Below are 22,078 nucleotides of genomic sequence, written 5' to 3'. Positions count from 1 at the left end.
AGCATTTGTTCACAAAATTATATATTTATAAACACAATGGTTAAGGATGGGAAAAAATAACAATTTAAAGGAGTGTATGATTAATTTATTTGTCATAGTTACAAAGTTAAAGAATAAGAGTTAAGGAATATGAAAGAATATAGTAGTTTAAAGGTTGGTGTGACAAAGTTATTTTTTTAAAAAAATTAAATAATAATTAATAAACAATATAAGTGATAGACAAATTGCAAGTATACAATTATTGTCAAGTAGTAATTAAAAGATATTGTTCCACTCGGAGATTGCGTTAAATTCTTATCACGGAAATTGTATCTAACAACGTATTTTTGAACATTTAATTTGGGGTAAATTCAGAGGATTCTTTCGAGTCTTTGTTCAAAGTTTTTAAAACGATTGGAAGTTCATCGGATCAATTATTTCGCATGCAACACGTGACTTCGTACACAATTGAATCGATAAAATTCACTCAAGATAGAATCACCACTAATTGGATTCAATCTCTTGCAATCCAATTCTCTCAATCAATAACCAATCCCTAATCTCTTAGGTGATTGGTGATTCATTGAGATTTTCAACACAAGATTCCATAATCATAATCAATTAATGTCTAATCTCTTAAACACAATCAATTACTCAAACATTCCTAGTTCAACAACCAATTTCTATTCTCATAGCAATTCAATTATACAAAATCAACATGTAATTTGCTAGAAAACATGAAGCAATACACTTAAAGAAGTTTGATTGACTGAATCTAATTAACTACAATTGTTACAAGGCTACATGAGTGCTGCTACATAATTCTCACCTATGAACTTCCAGCCTAGATGTTTAATGTGTCATTCTTCTCTTGCACATCAGCATCTTCATGGTTGATCCTAGCATCTTCTCTTCGTTCTTCAGCTGGAAATGTGGAGAGAATCACGAGATCGCGCCAATAGTCAATCTGGATCCAAAATTTCGAACCTGGTGCACTGGAACTCTGTTTTCTTTTATAGTTTTATCAACCTGCCCTGGCGCAAAGAGGCAGTTACATCTGCGCAGCACTCTACCTTCGATTTGGCTCATTTTTCACTCATTTTAACCAACTTCCTTACATTATTACCTATGTTTTGCCTTAAATATGCTCAGATAACATGTAATGATGAGGATTCATCAATAAGTAAAGTATTTTTTTTTCAAAAAATTTAATTATTTATTTTCCCAAGTATGAAACTTTTTTGAGGGGTAACTTTTTATTTGGTTTGTTTATTTAAAGTAAATTTTTGCAAATTATATTTACGCATGGTTCATTTTCTTTTTATAATTTTTTTCCTTTCATTATTACTATTAATTTATGTTATATGTTACACCTGCTACTAATTTAAGTTACTCGTCACTTGAACTTTTACATGCATAATTATCAACATCAATTGTAGCATATTTAATAATTAAGAGAAGTTGGTAAAATTTCAATAGAAATTTGAAGCTTTCTTAGAGGTGTCACGTCATCACAATCACAATACTTGTTTAGGAGCTACTCAAACTTATTTTTACTAGTAAAATATATCAATCCACAAAAAAAAAAAATACATTAATGTATTATATATATTTTACATTTTTGTTTCTCTTCTGACACTCTCTCACCTATTTATTTCTACACAACCAAACATCCATAAAAGAACCCTATAATTAGTCTTTATAAAAGAAAAATCTTATAATTAGAAATAGGTGGAATAAAAAATATATTTAATTATTCACAAAAAAATAATATTTAATTGTATATTTAATCTCTTACCTTTATTTAAGGTTTTAAGTTGATCTCTTACGCTACTCAAGTTAACATAAGTTCGTTAAAACTTTCATGTAACATCTCATAATTTGTTGATGTATGCAACTCTATTAGCCACATGAACGATTTAAACAAAATATCACTAAAACAACTAAATTAAAACTCTTTAAATATAAGAGACTAAATTAAAACTTAAAATAAACATAAGAGTAATCGCAACATGACCAAAATTATTTTTTATACTTTTTTGTAGACTTTCATATCAGAATCTCAACATGTGCATCATGTGAAGAAAACGACACATCACCCTACGGTCTAAATTTTATTTTTCGGTTACATAATCTCAACTTCTTTCTTCCGGTAAAAAAAAAAATCTAACTTCTAAATTACATTTATAATATAATATACAATAAACAAAATTTTGACGTGTTAATGTCAATATTATGACATTTTTATGTTCAAAATGATTTATATTATGTCTATAAATCACGTTAAACTTATATAAGTCGATATTATGTTAAAAAAAGTCAAAAAAATATCAAAATTTTGCTTGTTAAGTATTAAAAACAAAAGAAATTTTTTTATATGAAAGAAAACAAGTGATTATATTTTACAGAAACAAAAACCAAAACTCACTATAAAAGTAGGGATTGACAACATATTTTACTTTATAAAATACTACTGCCTCCGCCCCATTTTAGATGATTTATTTAATTATTTCATACAATTTAATAAAAAATATATTAATTAAAAAATAAAATGTGATTTTTATTTAATTGTTCTTTAAAAACATTAATGATGGCTTATTTTGAAATAAATTTTTATTTCATATTGGTTACTACTATTTATAGTTGACTTCATCTAAGATCAGGATATATATGTATTGTGCTCATCTAGAGAGTCTCTTACAAAAACAGGTTCCTAATTCCTGAAACCCATCTAAAATTAAAACCACCAAAAAGCCAAAAGGATAAAAGTATTTGAGTCTTGAACCTCTTAGTATCTCTGTTTTACTAGTTATAATTTGTTTTCAGTTTTTGTTATTTCCATTCATTCATATAGAAAAAGAAAAAAAAAAACACTGTATACAAAAAAAAACAAACCAAAATCTGAAGGAAAAAAAACGGTTATCTCATATATTGTATGTATTTTTAATTTGGTACATACTCTGTTGATTTCAAAGGTATTTTTAATATTCAGAGGTATGCATGCATTATTTTGTTTCCCTTTTAATATATTTTTTTTGAAACGTTCTTTCCTTCACTAATAGAGAATAAATCCTTGAATTTTTTCATTTTGTTTGCAGATCATTTTAGTTTCTGCTTTTTGAAGCTATTTTGCATCACTCAATATAATACAGGTAAGAGTTCCAAACTCTTCATTGTTTTGACCATTTTTTAATATGTCTGCTTGGTAAGCGTGTGTCTATTTGATGCAACACGTACGAGATCTGCTGAGAATAGTTCAGCGAAGTAACTGTTATGATCGTGATTTGTCATTGAAATGATACTTTTCTCTATAGTAGTTAAAAACAAATTTTTGAAGTTTACTAAGTGTCAATTTTTTTTAGGCTTAAATGCACTTTCGATCTCCCTATTTTTAAAAAAATGAAGTTTTGGTCCCCTTATTTTAAAAATCAACTTTTTAGTTCCTCAATTTTAATTTTTTTTGAGTTTTGATCTCCCATCCCATTTTAAGGCTAATTTTATTGATGTGACATTGCCACTAATTCATATCAGCGTCCACGTGGACAAATTTAATATTCATGTCATTATTTATTTTTAATTCAATAAAACTTATTTTATAAAATATTTTAATTATTAAAATTATAGTATTTTTAAAAAGAAATAAATCAAAAAACAATTCAAAAACATCAAAAATCACATCAAACAACCCATAGCCCTCATTATCATGATCCACTTATCCAGTTATCTCTACTCTTCTTACCAACCCAGAAAACAAAATAATCATGTTTCATCATCATATCATCATCGTAAACTCATTAAAATAAAAAATCCCAAAATTCACAACCTCTAATTTATTAAACCTAAGAAAAAACAAACAATCACAACATGGACATGATCCTCTTTGATTCAAATCAAACAATTGCATATTGAAAGCAAGTTTTGTGTTTCAATTGCATATAATAATGACATGGATATTAAATTTGTCCACATGAATGTTGCCACATCATTAGTTACAAGGTCACATCAACAAAATTAACCCCAAAATGGGATGGGGGATCAAAACTAAAAATAAAAATAAAAATAGGGGGACTAAAAAACTGGTTTTTTAAATAGGGGGACCAAAACTTTATTTTTTTAAAAATAGGGGGACCAAAAGTGCATTTAAGCCTTTTTTTTATAATACTTTAAATTTTAATTCATCGGTGGGTTTTATAAAATTTATATCGGTTAATACGTTATTGAGATGTGTAACATATGATGTCAAACTAGTTGGTGTCAACGGATCCTGACTCTTTGAGGTATATCTGTTAAAACGTTAAATTTTTTATATAAATCATGATCAAATAAATAATTCAATTATGTATGTTAGATAAGCTAAAGAAATATATAATATATCTTATATTTTATGATTTATATTTTATTATTTTTTTATTTAAAATATATTTTATAGAATAAGGAAACAAATTATTTTCTTATCATATCCTACTAGTAACTCAACTTGAATTCAGGATAAGATTTTTAATTAAAGGAACATGATAAGATAAGTTTCAGGATTAACTTATTAAATCTAGCTGTTCCACCAAACACTGGATCGAGACAAGATATGATATAGTTATCCTATCATGTCTCTTATCTCACGCTTAAGAAAAAAGTGCCAAGAAAGGAAAACACGGAAATCAAGAAATGAATTTAAACTAAATCTTAGTCGATGTCCACTTTTTGGTTTATGTGTTTTCCTCCATTCTTACTTTCTTTCCTTTCAACTAAACAGACCATACATATATCTTCTATTGTCTCTTTAATTCTTTAACATCAGGGCCGACCCATGCCAATGCAGCCAGTTCTGCATAGCAGGGCGTCCAATGTATAGGTTCCTCAAAGTTTTTATTACTTATTAAGAAGATTTCTCTCCCCACCTCCCGTGATTCTTTTCTACCATCTGTTTTCCCATTTTTTTGCCTTGGAAAAAAATCTTCGGAATGTGTTTTCCGAATTTTTCCCGAATAAGAACTAGAAAAACTTCGAAAAAAGCGTTCCAAAATTTGTAAACAAGGACAAAAATGAAAATATGAGGGGTAAAAAAGAAACATGGAGGGTGGGAAGAGAAAAATTCATTACTTAATATCCGTTTGACAACAAAAAAAAGCCCAAGTCGGTTACTATATATATTTGTCCAATGAGAATTACTTTTGTCACCTTACTGGCTACTCACGCGCCCTACGCATTTCCCTTACGTAGCGGATGTTGTAAAATGAAAAATTTTGAGCGAAAACACCCTACGTGAAAATTCAATATTTTTACGAGTTCTCTACTTAAGTAGCGGACGTAAAATGAGAAATTTTGAGCGAAACACCCTACATGAAAAATAAAGGTTTTTACTAGTTCTCTACTTAAGTAGCGGATTACTTCTCCACTTAAATGGTAGACGTTATAAAAATGTGAAATTTGAGGAAAAAAAAAAACCCTAACATATTTTTTTTAACGTCCGCTACTTACGTAGCGGTTTTTTGGAAAAAAACTCTCCTACCATGAAATTTGCAAGATTTTAAACGTATAATCCGCTACTTATGTAGTGGACGGGGGTATTTTGGTAATTTCGTAGGCCGGACCCCAAAATTAGTAAGGTGGCAAAAGTAAAGCTCTTGTCCAATGACAAAAAAAGGCCCAATTATAAAGTGAAAATGTTGGTCTTTGTCCATCATGAGAGTTTCTTTTGTCGTCCTACCATTTTCTCAAACACAATCCATTATTTAAGTAGCGGACAACGTTTTTCTCTAAAATTTCTTATTTTTACTCATCTCTACTTAACTCACCCTGCAAACACGGATCCAATCATGGCAATACATTGAAAAAGTGAATTTTAAAACTATCAAATTAAATTTAAAGACTTCATACCAACACACTAAAATTAACCTTACTTAGCAAACATAAGAGCCATAAACCTAATATAAATCACAAACAGTATAAGCATGAATTCTCAAAAAAAAAAAAAAAAAGACAAATGACCAAGATTAAAGAAATGTGAACACACCAATGAGTGAAGCCTATTGCAAGTAAGTTCTCCAAAGAACTTGATTCGTAGGTGACATAATGCTAATCTTATCCCCTTTGTTAACAATGCTCACAAGGCTGGAAAGGAGAATCACAAACAATGATTTGTTCCAATAAAAGATAACTCCTTTGGAACTATATATTAGAAACAAAAATAAAATCGGTACAAAATCATTATGTAATTTAGTATATTAATTAGTAAATATATTTATTACCGTTCAGAATTGACATTTCACAGGATTATAATTTCATCCCATCTAACATTAAGAACCAAAACAACATGTTAATAAAAACGTCAGTAACTAAAAAGACGACCGAAGAGGAGTTACAAATTACTACTAATGATGATTTGAAATTGCATGTAAATAAATATAATAATTTGAAAAGAGAAAAAGGGGAATTAAATGAAAATCAAATCAAAACTAAATGCATGAATGATAAATTTCATTATTCATTGAAACGAAATCAGAGCAATCACAAAACAAAGAATTTATACCAAAAATTTCATTATTCATCAAAATAAAATTAGAGCACTCAGAACGAGGAGAACCATAACGATGCAAGGCGGACAAAAAAAAATCCTATACAAACTAGAATAGGGTGACTATGTTTCACTGATTCAAGACTTCACCTTGCAAACCTTGTCCTTCTTTTTCTAAAATTATCCAGAAAATGAGAAAATTATTATCCACTCTTAGGGGTGATCGTATCCGAACCAATCCAAAAGTAAAATCGCAAAACAAACCAATCCAAACTGAAACTGCAAAAAAACGTATTTAGTTTTAAACGCACAAATCATTTTTCTTACAAACGGCACAGTTTGGTTTGGTTTGCGGTTTTTATTTCAGAAAACCGAATCAAACCAAACCGCAATACTTAACTTAGCTCTACCAACTATTAGCAATCAACCCAAATTGAGTCCATAAAACAATAGGCCGTCAAAATATATAATTTCACGCGATCGGGAACTATATTGTTATTATATATAAGTTATTATATATATGCAATTTATGTATATGAATATTGTATCATGTAAATAATAAAATAAATTAAAAGCATTGGATTGGTTTGGTTTGGATGACTTTTATCTCGTGGTTATGATGACTTTTATGCTCAAAACCGAACCAAGGCGCACCGCGAGCACTCAGGTGTTTTTAAGTGTCCATTTAGAATAGTAACACCAAATTAAGAAAATATTTTTTTGCATCTTATCTCCCTATTATACCCCTAATGTTAATCCACCAATAAATTCAATTTTTTTCACGCATTTTCTCTTTCCAACAAATTTAATATATTATATATAAAAAAAAACAAAATTTAATATATTATGTACCCAAAGAAAAAATAGTTTTCCAAATATATATAACATTAATTAGTTTTATTGAAAAACATAAGAGTAATTGACAAAGGGTACTTTGTCAAAAAAAAAATTGATAAAGGGTACAATTGACAAACACCAACTGGAGAGTTATTTAGAAACACTAAATCTGACGAAACTGAACAATTAAAAAAACGGAGGAGTAGAATTTAAGAAAGATTATGTTTTTTTTATCTACAAATCAATAAAAATGACAAATTTTTAATCAACATTACTAAATGAAATAAAAATCAGAAGTTTAGGTTATTCCTGCTAAATATATGTTTGGATCTCAACCCCAAGAGCTAGCTCAAATAATGATATTGCCTTCACATATTTATATACTTCATATCCCGGGAACCTAAGCAATGTGGAACTTCAAACAAACTCCAACAACACATGACATATTCAACACCCACCCTCATACCTAGCGTGGTCCTGGGTCAGATGCCCGCATTACCCCTTAACCCGGCTCTGATGCCATGTTCAAGTCAGATATGCAAAATAAGAGAATAACAAGCGAGGCAACTAGGGTTACATAACATTACCATTGCATAACCCACTTGAGTGGTCTAGTGGTGTTGGCTTGTGTCCTTGGAGTATGCTCCTCTCAAGGTTTCAGGTTCGATTCCCCCTAGTGCCAATTTCGGTGGGCTAAGTCCATACATAACAAAAAACAATAGCTTTAAATTGAGCCCCCACAAGTGGACGGTGAGATTGGTCCCTTTGGATTAGTCGGTCCTAAGGCTGGATACCAAGTTTTTGTTTTTAAAAAAAAACATTATCATTGCATTACTTAATAAAAAAGAGTAACAAAAATTATATAGCAAAACCTAAAAGACTATAAGTCTAATATCATAACCAAGAGCAACAATCAGCAGCCAAAAGATCATGTGAACCATCTGAGAGAGTAAGCAACATCCAAAGAGAAAAACAACAATCAATTAACCAAATTGTGAGCACAATCAATAAAAAAAAATCAAATTGTAAACGGTTAACTCACCAAACAAACAAATTCAAACAAATTTCCAAATTAATGGAACCAAACCAACGAAGCCAAATCAAACCGAACCAAACGAAATCAAATCAAAACAAGACATACAAACCAATAAACTAAAGCGAACCAATCAAACCAAATAAAACAGAACCAAACCAAACGAACCAAATAGACCAATCTAAATGAAACCACACATAATCAAATCAAACAAATTCAAATGAACCATACAAAAACAAACCAAATCAACTGAAATTCACCAAAATACCAACTCAAGATAAGAAACCAAAGTACCAATTTCATCATTATTTATTTTTCTGACAAATTACATACCAATAGAAACCAAAAAACTGTTGTTACGTTTTAAGTACTAGCAGCACTCATGAATCCTAAATATACCAACCAATCTCATACTCCCATCGATTCCAATTTTCCACTTTGATAAATAACAAGACCAACATGCTGTTTAAAGGAAAGAACATAGAACCAACAACAAAGAAAGGAACCTGAACTGATTGGAACCCAACGACTTCACTTTCTTTTGACCCAACGAGAGAGATAAACAAAAAGTACCATGAAGAAGCATTTCAAATAATGGAATTACCATGTACACAATAAGACAAACCAAAAATGACCAGGCAGTGAGCCTTGACACAAATCCATGAACTTGAATTTCCAAAAGACAAAGAAATATTTAAACTAATTAAGTGAGCCTTAATTTTTAAAAGGATATGAAAATCACTTTTATGAAAAATGTATGTCTTAATAATTATCACTTTTATTTAAAAGTATTGTTGTTAAAATGTACTAATTATTTTGTTGCTCTTACGAAATGTATGTTTAAAAATTTCTCTGGGGAGGTAGTGAGGAAAGAGAAAAATTCATTGGATTAGATGGGCATCACAGATTTGGAGCTCGATGGTTCCGCTAAAAATGTAGTTAGCTTTGATTCATCACCATATTGTGTAGGATGGTGTGGTAATCCGGAAAGTGTAGTTCATCTTTTTGTTAATTGTCCAATTTTTTCACTGCTGTGGAATGATTCTTTGAAATGGCTGTGATGGTGTAGTTCTATCGGTCTTGCTTTATGTTAAGGTGTCTGCATACTTTGCAGCTTGTACCTATGGCGAATAAAAAAAAAATTAGTACATTTTAACAATACTTTCACTTTCAGGCAAACTCAAGTCAGAAGGAAGAGGAGAAGAAAAGATAATCAATGGAAATTCTATTTTCTATTGTTGGAACAATAGCAGAACATACTGTTGTGCCTATTGGACGTCAAGCAAGTTACTTGATATTCTACAAAGGCAATTTAAATTCGTTAGCGGATAGTGTTAAAGGCCTTGAGGATGCAAAAAAAACAATAACCCATTCCGTTGAAGAAGAAAAGAGAAACGGTAAAAATATTGAAGAAGCTGTGATGAACTGGTTAGAAAAAGTGGATGAGGTCATTGGAAAGGCAAATCAGCTTGAAAATGATCCTCGTCGTGCCAATGCTAGGTGCTCAGCATGGCCGTTCCCCAATTTGATTTTGCGTCATCAACTAAGTAGGAAAGCCACAAAAATTGTACAAGATGTTATTCAAGTTCAAGGAAAAGGGACGTTTAACCGAATTGGTTACCTTCCCCCCCTAGACGGAGAAACCTCCTCCTCTTCAACAAGAGGTGGTGAAAAGTATGAGACAAGGGAGACATTTAAAGAGAACATTATGAATGCTCTAGCACATCATAATTCATGCAATATTGGGGTCTATGGGTTGGGTGGTGTGGGTAAGACCACTCTGGTGGGGGAAGTTTTTGAAATATCTAAGAAACACAAATTGTTTGATGCAGTTGTTAAAACCCATGTAACAAAAAATCCAGACATTAAAACAATTCAAGGGGAGATTGCAGATTGGTTGGGTCTACGGTTCGGTGAGGAGAGTGTTCTCGGAAGAGCACATCGCCTAAGGCAAAGAATCAAGATGGAGAAAAATATCCTTATCGTTCTAGATGATATATGGACAATACTTGATTTGAAGAAAGTGGGAATTCCATTTGGTAATGAACATAATGGTTGTAAATTGTTGATGACATCCAGAAATCAAGATGTGTTGTTGCAAATGGATGTTCCAAAGGATTTCATTTTCAAACTTGAACTTATGAGTCAAAACGAGACATGGAGCTTGTTTCAATTTATGGCTGGGGATGTGATTAAAGATAGCAATTTGAAAGGTGTAGCAATTCAAGTTGCCCAAAAATGTGCAGGTTTGCCTCTTGTGACAGTGACGGTAGCTCAAGCATTGAAAGGTAAGAGGGATGTTCATGCTTGGAAAGATGCATTAAGGAGATTAGAAAGTGATCATCATACAATTTTTTCTGCTTTGGAATTGAGTTACGACTCATTGGAGAATGATGAAATTAGGGATGTCTTCTTGCTTTTTGCATTATTTCCAGATGGTAATGTACAGTACTTTCTAAAAGTTGCAATGGGTTTGGATATATTAAAGGATATTAAGACTGTGGATGATGCTAGAAACAGACTTTATCCAATAATCCATTCTTTGGAGGCGACTTGTTTGCTTGAAGTTAAAAAAAGTGGAGATATCGAAATGCATGACTTTGTTCGTGATTTTGCTATCTCCATAGCACGTAGGGACAAACATGTATTTCTAAAAAAACAATCAGATGAGGAATTCCCAACCAAGAGTTTTTTAACAAGGTGCACGCAGGTTGTTTTAGATGATTGTATGCACGAGCTTCCTCAAATGATTGATTGTCCAAACATTAAGTTTTTCTTTTTGTCCAGCGAGAATCTTTCTTTAGAAGTCCCTGACAATTTTTTTGAGGATATGGGAAGCCTTAAAGTCCTAGATTTAACAGCTTTGAACTTGTCTTCATTACCCACTTCATTTCGGTTCCTAACCAACCTTCAAACACTGTGTCTGAATTATTGTATTTTGGAAAATATGGTTGAGATAGAAGCTTTGCAAAATTTAGTTATTCTTTGCCTTTTGGGTTCTTCAATGACCAAGTTGCCAAGAGAAATACGACAATTGACTCAATTGAGAATGCTTGATTTGAGCGATTCAGGAATAGAAGTAATCCCACCCAACATTATATCAAGCTTGACCAAACTGGAGGAGTTGTACATGGGAAATACCTTTGTTAATTGGGGAGATGCGAGTCCAACGGCTCAAAACAAAAATGCTAGCATTTCTGAGCTTCGAAAACTACCCAAGTTGACAACTCTTGAATTACAAATTCGCGAGACATGGATGTTGCCAAGGGATTTGCAGACGGTGTTCGAGAAGTTGGAAAGATATAAAATAGCTATTGGTGATGTATGGGAATGGTCTGACATAGTGGATGGAACCTCAAAAACATTGATGCTCAAACTTGGTACTAACATACATTTGGAGCACGGAATTAAAGCATTGATTAAAGGTGTTGAGAATTTGTACTTGGATGATGTAGACGGAATTCAAAATGTGGTTTATCAATTAAATGGAGAAGGATTTCCGTTGCTGAAATATCTCCACGTCCAAAATAATGCAAACATGAAGCATATTGTTGACTCTCATGAGAGGAATCAAATCCACATGTCCTTTCCAATTTTGGAAACACTAGTACTTGATAATCTTGAAAATTTGGAGCATATATGTCTTGGTCCACTTTCAACCACTTCTTTTAGAAGTCTTGGTGTTATCAAAGTCAAACATTGTGACCATTTGAAATATCTTTTCTCCTTTACATTGGTTAAAGAGCTTTCACACCTTTCTGAGATTGAAGTTTGTCACTGCAATTCTATGAAGGAGATAGTGCTCGGAGACAACAATTCAAGTGCAAATTCTATAACTAATGAAAAATTTGAGGTTTTTCTATTTCGTTCTTTGACTTTAGAACATATGGAAACACTTCAGGATTTCTTCACCAGAAGTGAGCAAAAGCATCAATGGTTAGAGCCTTATATTTCAACCCCATTTTTCAATGCTCAGGTATGTTATTTTATTTTTAAGCATTTGTAGATACAAATAATATAATTTTTAATTTTGTGATATGTTTAGGTACAAATAATATCAATCTTGTATCTATATATTAAAATTTAACTAAGATGATTAATTAAAATATTGTGATAAAACATATTTCTCTCAACTAGGCATATCAATTAGGTATTCTCCATTGTGATAAATATGATTTCTGTTAATTTGTTTTTATGTAGGTTTCATTTCCTAACTTGGATACCCTTAAATTGATCTCACTCAATTTGGGTAAATTTTGGGATGACAATCATCAATCAATGTGTAACTTAACTAGCTTGATTGTGGAGAATTGTGGTGGATTGAAGTACTTATTCTCGTTGACTATGGTTGGAAGTCTTAACAACCTCAAACACCTTGAAATAAGCAATTGTCCTCTGATGGAGGAGATAATAGCCAAAGAAGAGACAAACAATGAAATAGAAGAGGTATGTTAATTATACCATTGGGAACATTCCAATTAATTTTAAACTTGTATTTAAATATTTATATTATAATGATATCTGTTATTTGTGAATTTGTAGCACGTTCATTTTTTCAAATTAGAGAAAATCACATTGAAGGACATGGACAACTTGAAGACAATATGGCACCGCCAATTTGAAACAGTGAAGATGTTGCAAGTGAGCAATTGTAAGAAAATTGTGGTGGTTTTTCCTTCTTCAATGCAAAAAACATATACTAAGCTAGAGATGTTGGAGGTTACAGATTGTGCTTTAGTAGAAGAGATATTTGAATTGAGTTTCAATGAAAATAGCAGTGCAGAGAATACAACACTTTTGAAAGTTGTTATAGATGGATTGCCAAAACTGAAAAATATATGGAGTGGGGATCTTCGCAGAATTCTTAGTTTTCAAATTCTTATATTTGTAAAACTTACAAACTGTGAAAGCTTGGAGTATCTATTACCACTTCCTATAGCCAGTTGTTGTTCACATCTCCAAAAACTTCATATAAAAAACTGTGGAAAAATGAAGGAAATTGTTGCAGAGGAGAAGGAGAAAGAATTTGGAGTGAGTGCAGCTCCCACATTTGAGTTTAATGAACTAAGTAGTTTATTGCTTTGGAACTTGCATAAACTCAAGGGTTTCTATGCTAAAGAGCATACCCTAACATGTTCATCTTTGAAGAAAATTGATGTTTTCAATTGTGCAAAGTTGAATTTGTACAGAACTCTATCTACAAGAAGCTCCAATTTTCAAGATGACAAACTCTCCGTTTTAACGCCACAACCACCTTTCATTGTCGAAGAGGTATGCATATCATCATATAAATTTACATATAGATGCATGTATTCAATTGTCAAATTCAAAACTAATTGAGTAAAAAAACAAGAAAAAACTTAAAAGTTTTTTTTTTTTGACATTTTATAAATTATAATTTAATAACGATTTGATATTTTATAAATTATAATTTTTTATATTAATCATTTAGATTTTTCACGAAATGTTGATGCTGTTCATTTCAATGGCCAATTTTTTGGTCGACTCATGCAAACTCATTTTCTTAACAATTTTTTAAATAAGTGATAAGGCCTCTTAGATTATTTATAGTAATATTTCCTAAACTAAGTCATTGAACTTAAGTGGTTAATGAGCTTTTTGTCAAAAAAAAAAAAGTGGTTAATGATGATCTTTCCGGATTGGCTCCGCCTTACAGCCTTGCTTCCCATTGTAATTGCCATTGTAGCACGTGTGTGGCCCAGCCCATAAGGGCCATGCGGACTTGACGTCATCCCCACCTTCCTCCAGTATATCACTGGCAGTCCCACGTGAGTGCGGCATGCACCTTTTAGTTTGTTTCGGAGCCGTTTGTTTTGGCGGGACGTACTAAACCCACAACGTACCACACCACCGGGCGGCTGGCCTGAATGCCGAGTCTTTCTCCCAACTCGACGTCGTCGTCACCTGCAAGAGAAGGCCAAATTCACCAAATGACAGATTTCAGGAGAACTCGAGTTCGATTTTTGGGAGGAACAATTTCTTGACTTATATCAAATATTTATGATTTCATTCATAATTCATAATAAAATTCAAAATTTTCAAACTTCGATAAACACATGACTTCACTTTTTTATATTTTCCAAATCTAGTATTGAGATTGTGCACCAATTAATTACTAATTAGTACTCGCTCCGTTCCAAATATAAATCACATTGGCCAAATTACACAAATTAAGAAATTTAACTAATGTTGTATGAAAAAGAGAAATTATGAGTTAGTTTACAAAATTGTCCTTCATTAATGGTATATAAAAAATAAATTGAATAATTGAAAGAAGAGAGAGAGTAATAAATGGTTAAGGGTATAATAGGAAAAATAGCATTAAATGATTCATTGGTAATATAAAGTGGTTTATAATTTGGTACAAATTTTTCTCAAAGTGACTTATATTTTGGAACAGAGGAAGTAACTTTTAATTTTTTTATACAATTTTTGGACCTTAATTTTAAGGTAACTCATTGTATTCATCACATTTTTGAATGAGTTTTTGTATTCATATTTATAATATTAAAAGAATCTCTTCCACACAAATTTAAAATTTTTAACAAAAGATGAATTTAATATTAAAAACAATTAAACTTTTGCAAGACAAATTTCTATAATGTGCTAAACATGATCAATAAAAAAAAATTCAAAATTTAGAATGATACACATAAGTTGCCTTTGATTTAAACTATTACCTCTATTTATTTATTTATTTTTTAATTTTTCCAAGAAAACAAGGTCATTGTGAGCTTCCCGTAATGACCACAAACGTTGTTATTCTTCTTTATAAAAATAAAAATTTTGTCAAAAAAAAATGATAATATAAAAATTCTTCTTTATAAAAATAAAAATTTAGTAAAAAAAGAAAAAGATACAAAATTGGAAACTCCTATAAAAAATAAGGGGGCTGTATTGGATTGAGATTTTATGAGATTTTAAAAAACTTTTTTATAACAAAAAAATCTTGAGGTATTCAATCAAGACTTTTACAAAAGTTCAATAAATCTTGTGGTATTCAATTAAGACAAACATGATTTTTTTTCAGAACAACAAAATCCGTTGGTATTCAATTGAGATTTGTTACTACTTTTAAAATGTTTAAAGTCTACTGATTTTGATGGATTCTTCTTTGGAATGGATTTTGAGAGACTTTTTAGTTGAAAATACACTTGATAGACTTTTTCAACGATCTCACCAAAAGCCTTCAGACTTTTTTGAACTCTTTAAGACTTTTTACTTTCATCATCACTGTATCAAATTTCTTCTTCTTCTTTATTACTTTCTCGATTCATCATCACTGGTTTTCTTCTTCTTTTCTTTTTGTTCACTTTTTCAACAATCTCACTAAAAACTGAGACTTTTTCAAACTCTTCGAGACTTTTTACTTTCATCATCATTGTACCAGTTTTTTTTTTTTTATTCTTCTTCTTCATTACCTATCAAATATGTTTTTTTGCAAAAAAATATTTTAACAAATTCTACATCTTTTTTACAAACTTTTGATTCATTACAACTTTTTACAGCAAACAAATTTTTTTCGTCACATTCATCTGCTTTTGTTTTCCATCAATGGTGGTGGTGGTGGTGGTGACATTTTTATTGGTGATTAGAAACATATACTTAAAAAAATAAGTAAGGGTTTTTTTTTATTTTTTTGTTTAAATATTTGCATTCCCAAAAAAATATAATTTCTTTTATTAAAATTTATTGATTCTTTTAAAATTCTCCAAATATACAAAAATTTCCTAATATATAAAGTATTATGAAATCTTGATTGTAAAAATTCTTTTGAAAAAAATCTCTCAAAATTCATTCAAATCATGTGTTAAAAATCTTGATTGTAAAAAAGTCTTGTAAAAAAAGTCTTTAAAATCTCACAAAATCAATATAGTCCAACAAAATCTCATAAAATCATCGAGACTTTTTTTGCCAAAATTGTCTCATAAAATCTCAATTCAAATATTTTCAAATATATGCAAAAACATAATAATACTCAATTTAGAGAATAGTATTTGGAACAATTTATGTCAAAAGTTCTCAAAACATTTTTGTTTATAGATATATTTGATAAATATCTATAGAATGTATGGGAATTCAGACATTTGAGAAAACTTTAGAGGCAATAAAAAAATATGGAGTGCAAATTTGAGTTAAAGTAATTAATTTTTGTGGCAATATTAAAATTCTTTTAAATTGTTCTTTATATGTATTTTAGGTTATTCCAAATTTGAAGGAGTTGAGAATAAATAATAAAGAAGCTAACGTGATATTGCAAGCCCAAAACTCAAGTGCCCTATTCACCAAAATGACATTTCTTTCTTTGTCCCATTATAATATTAAAGATGCTACATTTCCTTATTGGTTTCTTCAAAATGTGCACACTCTTGAGTCACTAGTTGTTGAATGGAGTAGCTTCAAGAAAATATTTCAAGATGAAAGACAAATAAGTGAGAAGAAGACTTACCCACAGCTCAAAATGCTCACATTGTATCAATTACATAAGCTTCAACATATATGTGAGGATGGATTCCAAATTGATCCTGTTCTTGCATTCCTTGAAAACTTATATGTTGATAACTGTTCTAGTTTGTTAAGTTTATTGCCTTCCTCCGCCACCCTTAATCATTTGGAATATCTGGAGATAACAAATTGCAACGGGTTAAAAAAATTAATGACATCTCCTACGGCACAAAGTTTGCACAAGCTCATTTCGCTGAAGGTAAAAGACTGTAATTCACTTGAAGAAATAATTAATGGAGAGGAAAATGTTGGCATTGCATTTATTAGTTTAGAATTATTGATGTTGGATTGTTTGCCAAGGCTCACCAAATTTTGTTCTACTAAGTGCTTCTTGAAGTTTCCAATGTTGGCGGAAGTAATTGTGAGGGAGTGTCCTCGCATGACGATTTTTTCAGAGGGAAACACAAGTACACCAAATCTTCAAAAAGTTAAAATTGCAGAAAATGATGAATGGCTTTGGAAGGGAAACCTAAATGATACAATAACCAACATATTTGGAGATAAGGTATGCTTGATTTACCAATTTATTTGTTGTGCAACAATATCACGATTTTCCCTTGTGTTGTTTTTGTTCTTTTCTTTGGATGCATGATAGTTGATTTTTAATCCACAATGTTAAAAAATTTGTGGAAAAATAACTATAATCAAATTCACAATTCTAACGATGTCAAATTAAAGGGAAATTGGCTATGCATCACTTTTATTTGATGACAAGGTATGTGTGAATCCCACCGGCTTAGTTACTTTTTGTTAATTTAAGGATATCTCTATTATGATCATTTTGTGGTTGGAGAATGAAAAATTTCATTTTAGAAATGAAATAATCTTCTATTTTTGGCCCATATTAAAAAATACAAAGTCAACTCAATTAACCTAATAGGGTAAATATATATATTTCACTTTTCTGGCTCCTCATTTTTGTGGATTTAAATGATATCCAAGTTTTGTTTGTTTTGGATTTAAATTGAGTATTTCCTTAAGTTTTTATTATTGTTTCTTTGGTTTTATAAATCATAGATGTTTAAAGTTTTGATTGATAATTTTATTTTTTGGTCACTTTGGTTGATAATTACATTTTGATTTCCCTGGATCATTTTTTATTTAGGGGGGTGTATTGGATTGGGATTTCATGAGACAATTTTGGCAAAAAAAGTCTTGATGATTTTATGAGATTTTGTTGGACTATATTGATTTTGTGAGATTTTAAAGACTTTTTTACAGAGACTTTTTTACAATCAAGATTTTTAACACATGATTTGAATGGATTTTGAGAGATTTTTTTCAAAAAACTTTTTACAATCAAGATTTCATAATACTTTATATATTAAGAAACTTTTGTATATTAGGCAAATTTTAAAAGAATCAATAAATTTTAATAAAAGAAATTATATTTTTTGGGGAATCCAAATTTTTAAACAAAAAAAAAGCCTTACATTTTTTTCACGTATATGTTTCTAATTACAAATAAAAACCATTATCACCATTGATGGGAAAAGAAGCAGATGAAGGTAACGAAAAAAAATTTGCCGTAAAAAGTTGTATTGAATCAAAAGTTTGTAAAAAAGATGTAGAATTTGTTAAAATATTTTTTTGCAAAAAAAACATATTTGATAGAAGAAGAAGAAGAAGAAGAAGAAGAAGAAGAAGAAGAAGAAGAAGAAGAAGAAGAAGAAGAAGAAGAAGAAGAAGAAGAAGAAGAAGAAGAAGAACTGATATAATGATGATAAAAGTAAAAAATCTTGGAGAGTTTGAAAAAGTCTCAAGTCTTTTGGTGAGATTCTTGAACAAGTGAACAAAGAAAAGAAGAAGGAGTGCAGTGATGATGAACTATGAAAAAATAAAGAAAAAAAAATTTGATACAGTGATGATGAAAATAAAAAGTCTTGGAGATTTCAAAAAAGTCTCAAGGCTTTTGGTGAGATTGTTGAAAAAGTCTATCAAGTGTATTTTCAACTAAAAAGTCTCTCAAAATCCATTCCATAGAAGAATCCATCAAAATCGGTAGACTTTTGAATACCAGTAGACATTTTAAAAGTAGTACCAAATCTCAATTGAATACCAACGGATTTTATTGCCCCGAAAAAAAAATCATGTTTGTCTTAATTGAATACCACAAGATTTATTTAACTTTTGTAAAAGTCTTGATTGAATACCTCAAGATTTTTTTGTCATAAAAAAGTCTTTTAAAATCCCATGAAATCTCAATCCAATACACCCTCCTTAATTTAGTTTACAAATTTTTACGACAATTTTGCAAATTTATCGATTTTTTTTAAAAAACATTATTGATGGGGCACTCCCACCAACCCGTCATCCGCCAATAAAAAGGGTGAGGTGAGATTTTCGACCCACCACCACTAGTTAGCCCGCCCCGCCGCACTTCTTATTAGACGGGTTAATGATGGGATGAGGCGGGGCGGGTTGATCCTTTTCTACTTATTTGGGTATATCTCCGAATAGAAAATGTTTGGGCTTACACATAAATAATTAAGAAAAGAAGAGAAAATTATTAAATGTATTTCCAAATAAGAAACACTCTAATTATCAAAGGTTACAATACAGGGCCGGTCTCGAGATTTTGGAGGCCCATAGCAAATAATAAAAATGGACCGTTAATAAAAGAACATCATTAATTTAAACTTTGTAAATAGTATTTACAACATAAAAAATAGCCATTTATCTGTGTAGCTAACATAAAAAAAAAGTCATATTCCACAACATAAAAAATTGTCATTTAAATATGTCACCAAAAATACTTGAAGCAGGTGGAAAAATGTGCGGGCGGAATGCGCTCGCTATACAGTAAAGTTGCCACCGAACTTTATTTATTCCCAAAAGAAAAGGAAAATATCGATAAAACCTTGAAAGTATTAAAAGATGGTCTTCGCAACCATTTTCGGGTTCAAGGGTCGATTATGCAAGGGAAAGGTATTAACACACCTTACATTCGTTGTATTCAACGGGAACCTTCTCATTACGAGGGGTGCAGAAGCACACTGGGCCGTCAAGGTGGCACAAAAAAGGAACCAGGCAAAAAAAACAAGCCAGACTTAATCTGGGCCGTCTGATGTAATTACTTTCCTAGGACCAAAATCAGACGACCCTAACTGATTTGGTCAGGACTCACAGGATGGTGCCACGTGGAAGGACTATAATAATAATTAAAAGGGATATCTATAACAATATATAAAGGGGATAGAGGAGTTTGGGCTGACTTTTTTTTTGTCTATTTTGCCCTTCACTATAATTTGAAATAACACTTAACAATAATACCAACAATACCCTTATTTTTTTAGTAGCAACAAATTTTTTTTATTAACAAACTTACGATAACACAAGACATATCTTATTTTTTTTTTTACATAAGTTAGACACAGGCAAGCGCTGAACGCGCTTGCCTGGCCCGCTAGTATATATATAATATAGAGGAGTGATATATCAACATAAATTTGTAGACAAAAATACGACACATTCTCCTTCTTTCCTCACAGCACGCAATTCGAAACATGCAAAAAATATTAAAAAAAATATATATATAAATGTTGTATATTTGTTTGATATTTGTGTTTGAATAACATATTTGTATAATATAAATGCAAGAGGAAAAAAACAAGAAATAGAATTTATTTTTTGTGTTTTTCACCATCAATTTAATCTGGTTGGAGGTCACTTCTGGCATCGAGCAGTTCCAGCCCTCTCTCAATGGGATCGAATCGCGGTCCTCCCACTGAACCAACTAACGATTGGTCAAGAAAATATAATCGCCATCGCGGGTCTCTCTCAGTCGCACCTCTCTGTGCTTTCTTTGCCGGACGGATTCCGGCACGAAACCCAAACCGAACACTATTCATACGCTTAATAAACTCCTGAATTTGAATTCGGTGTTGAAATCCTCTAAAAAACCACACAAAAATTGAACCCGTACATCCCCAAATTGAAATATTTAAATTTAAAGATTTAGACGTAAATTGAAGACTGGAGTGTCACAGAGCAACCAGAATATGCAAAATAAACGAAGCAAAATTGAAGAAAGAACCTGATTGGCATCGTGCCTGTGGCGCAGTGGATCGTTTTCCATCTCCTTATTCCGCTTCTTCTTGTTCTGTACTATTGATTGTTCCCTCTCTTTTGGTTATGGGTTGTGGTGGTTTGTTAGAGATGGTGGAGGAATGGTTCTGCTATGGATGATTTTTTTTTTTTTGATAGGATGCTATGGATGTTACTGTTGTTATCGTCAGGCTTGTAACGATAATGATGATGCTGTTGTGATGGAAATTTAGCAAGTGTGCTAAATAGTCGTCAAGTAATAAAATCAAAGTTCGTATCCACAGGGATTGTTTCAATCTCGACAAAACAATTAAATTAATTTAGGATTAATAATTAAAATGCAAAGGGGGAGTTTAACTTGGTTTGGATTTTTATCATAAACTTAGAAATAACTTGAGATTCAAATTGAATGAAAGAACAACTATTGATCCTTTTGGTTCATCTAATTACTAATTCTCTTGGTAATTTCATGTATGATTACAAATTTACTCAATTTAGTTTCATAATTAGATTAAATCTCAAATGATTATGCCCAATGTCTTGGTACATAACACAATCTTCTCCCTTGATCATCGATTCCTAATGTCTTAGGTAATCTATGATCAATTGAGGTTTACAACCTTTAATCTTTTAATCTCTCAATTAACAATCCAAAATGTCTTAAGTGAAAGTTAATTGATCAATCATTCATAGATCGATCATTCATTCCTATCGTCATAGTAAAACAAATAATTTGAATCATCACACAATTGATCAAGTCATGTAAAACATTATGCGTAAGGAATAATTGAAAAAACTAACTTCATAATTTATTGATGATAACATATGATAATCACATAATTCAAGAGAAATAATAATCAGAATCTCCAAGGACCAATCATGAGAATTTAGCTAGAGATAACGGTGACAATAAACAACATAGAAAATAAAAGGTTTAATTAATAAAATGGTCCCTAAAAGACATTTTTGGTTTCATATTGGTCCCTTAAAGAAAAAAAGGTCTAAATAGGTCCCTTAAAGAAAAAAAGATCCGAATAGGTCCCTTAAAGACATATCCGTTAATCAGTTTGGTCCTATTTAGACCTCTTTTTAGGGACCAAACTGATTAACGGAGATGTCTTTAAGGAACCTATTCGGACTTTTTT

The 22,078-nt window shown here is 30.9% G+C and overlaps 1 protein-coding gene across 3 annotated transcripts in view; it reads left to right on the top strand.

Moving 5' to 3' along the window:
- The first annotated feature begins 2,647 nt into the window (after positions 1 to 2,647).
- The window catches only part of LOC123917261, a 33,086-nt gene continuing 13,655 nt past the window's right edge, over positions 2,648 to 22,078 (top strand). For 2 of the 3 annotated variants that reach the window (XM_045968934.1, XM_045968932.1), the window contains exons 1-6: positions 2,648 to 2,973; positions 3,078 to 3,131; positions 9,535 to 12,336; positions 12,561 to 12,806; positions 12,903 to 13,631; positions 16,582 to 17,391. In XM_045968934.1, the coding sequence (XP_045824890.1) occupies positions 9,577 to 12,336; positions 12,561 to 12,806; positions 12,903 to 13,631; positions 16,582 to 17,391 (4,545 nt within the window). In that variant the 5' untranslated portion in view covers positions 2,648 to 2,973; positions 3,078 to 3,131; positions 9,535 to 9,576. The remainder of the gene's footprint in view (positions 2,974 to 3,077; positions 3,132 to 9,534; positions 12,337 to 12,560; positions 12,807 to 12,902; positions 13,632 to 16,581; positions 17,392 to 22,078) is intronic. The other variant, XM_045968933.1, reaches the window with a different exon arrangement.

Source organism: Trifolium pratense, linkage group LG3 (genome assembly GCF_020283565.1).
Source record: "Trifolium pratense cultivar HEN17-A07 linkage group LG3, ARS_RC_1.1, whole genome shotgun sequence".
NCBI classification, from domain to species: domain Eukaryota; kingdom Viridiplantae; phylum Streptophyta; class Magnoliopsida; order Fabales; family Fabaceae; genus Trifolium; species Trifolium pratense.
The sequence above is the reverse complement of the archived record's forward strand: the minus strand, read 5'-3'. Positions and strand labels throughout refer to the sequence as shown.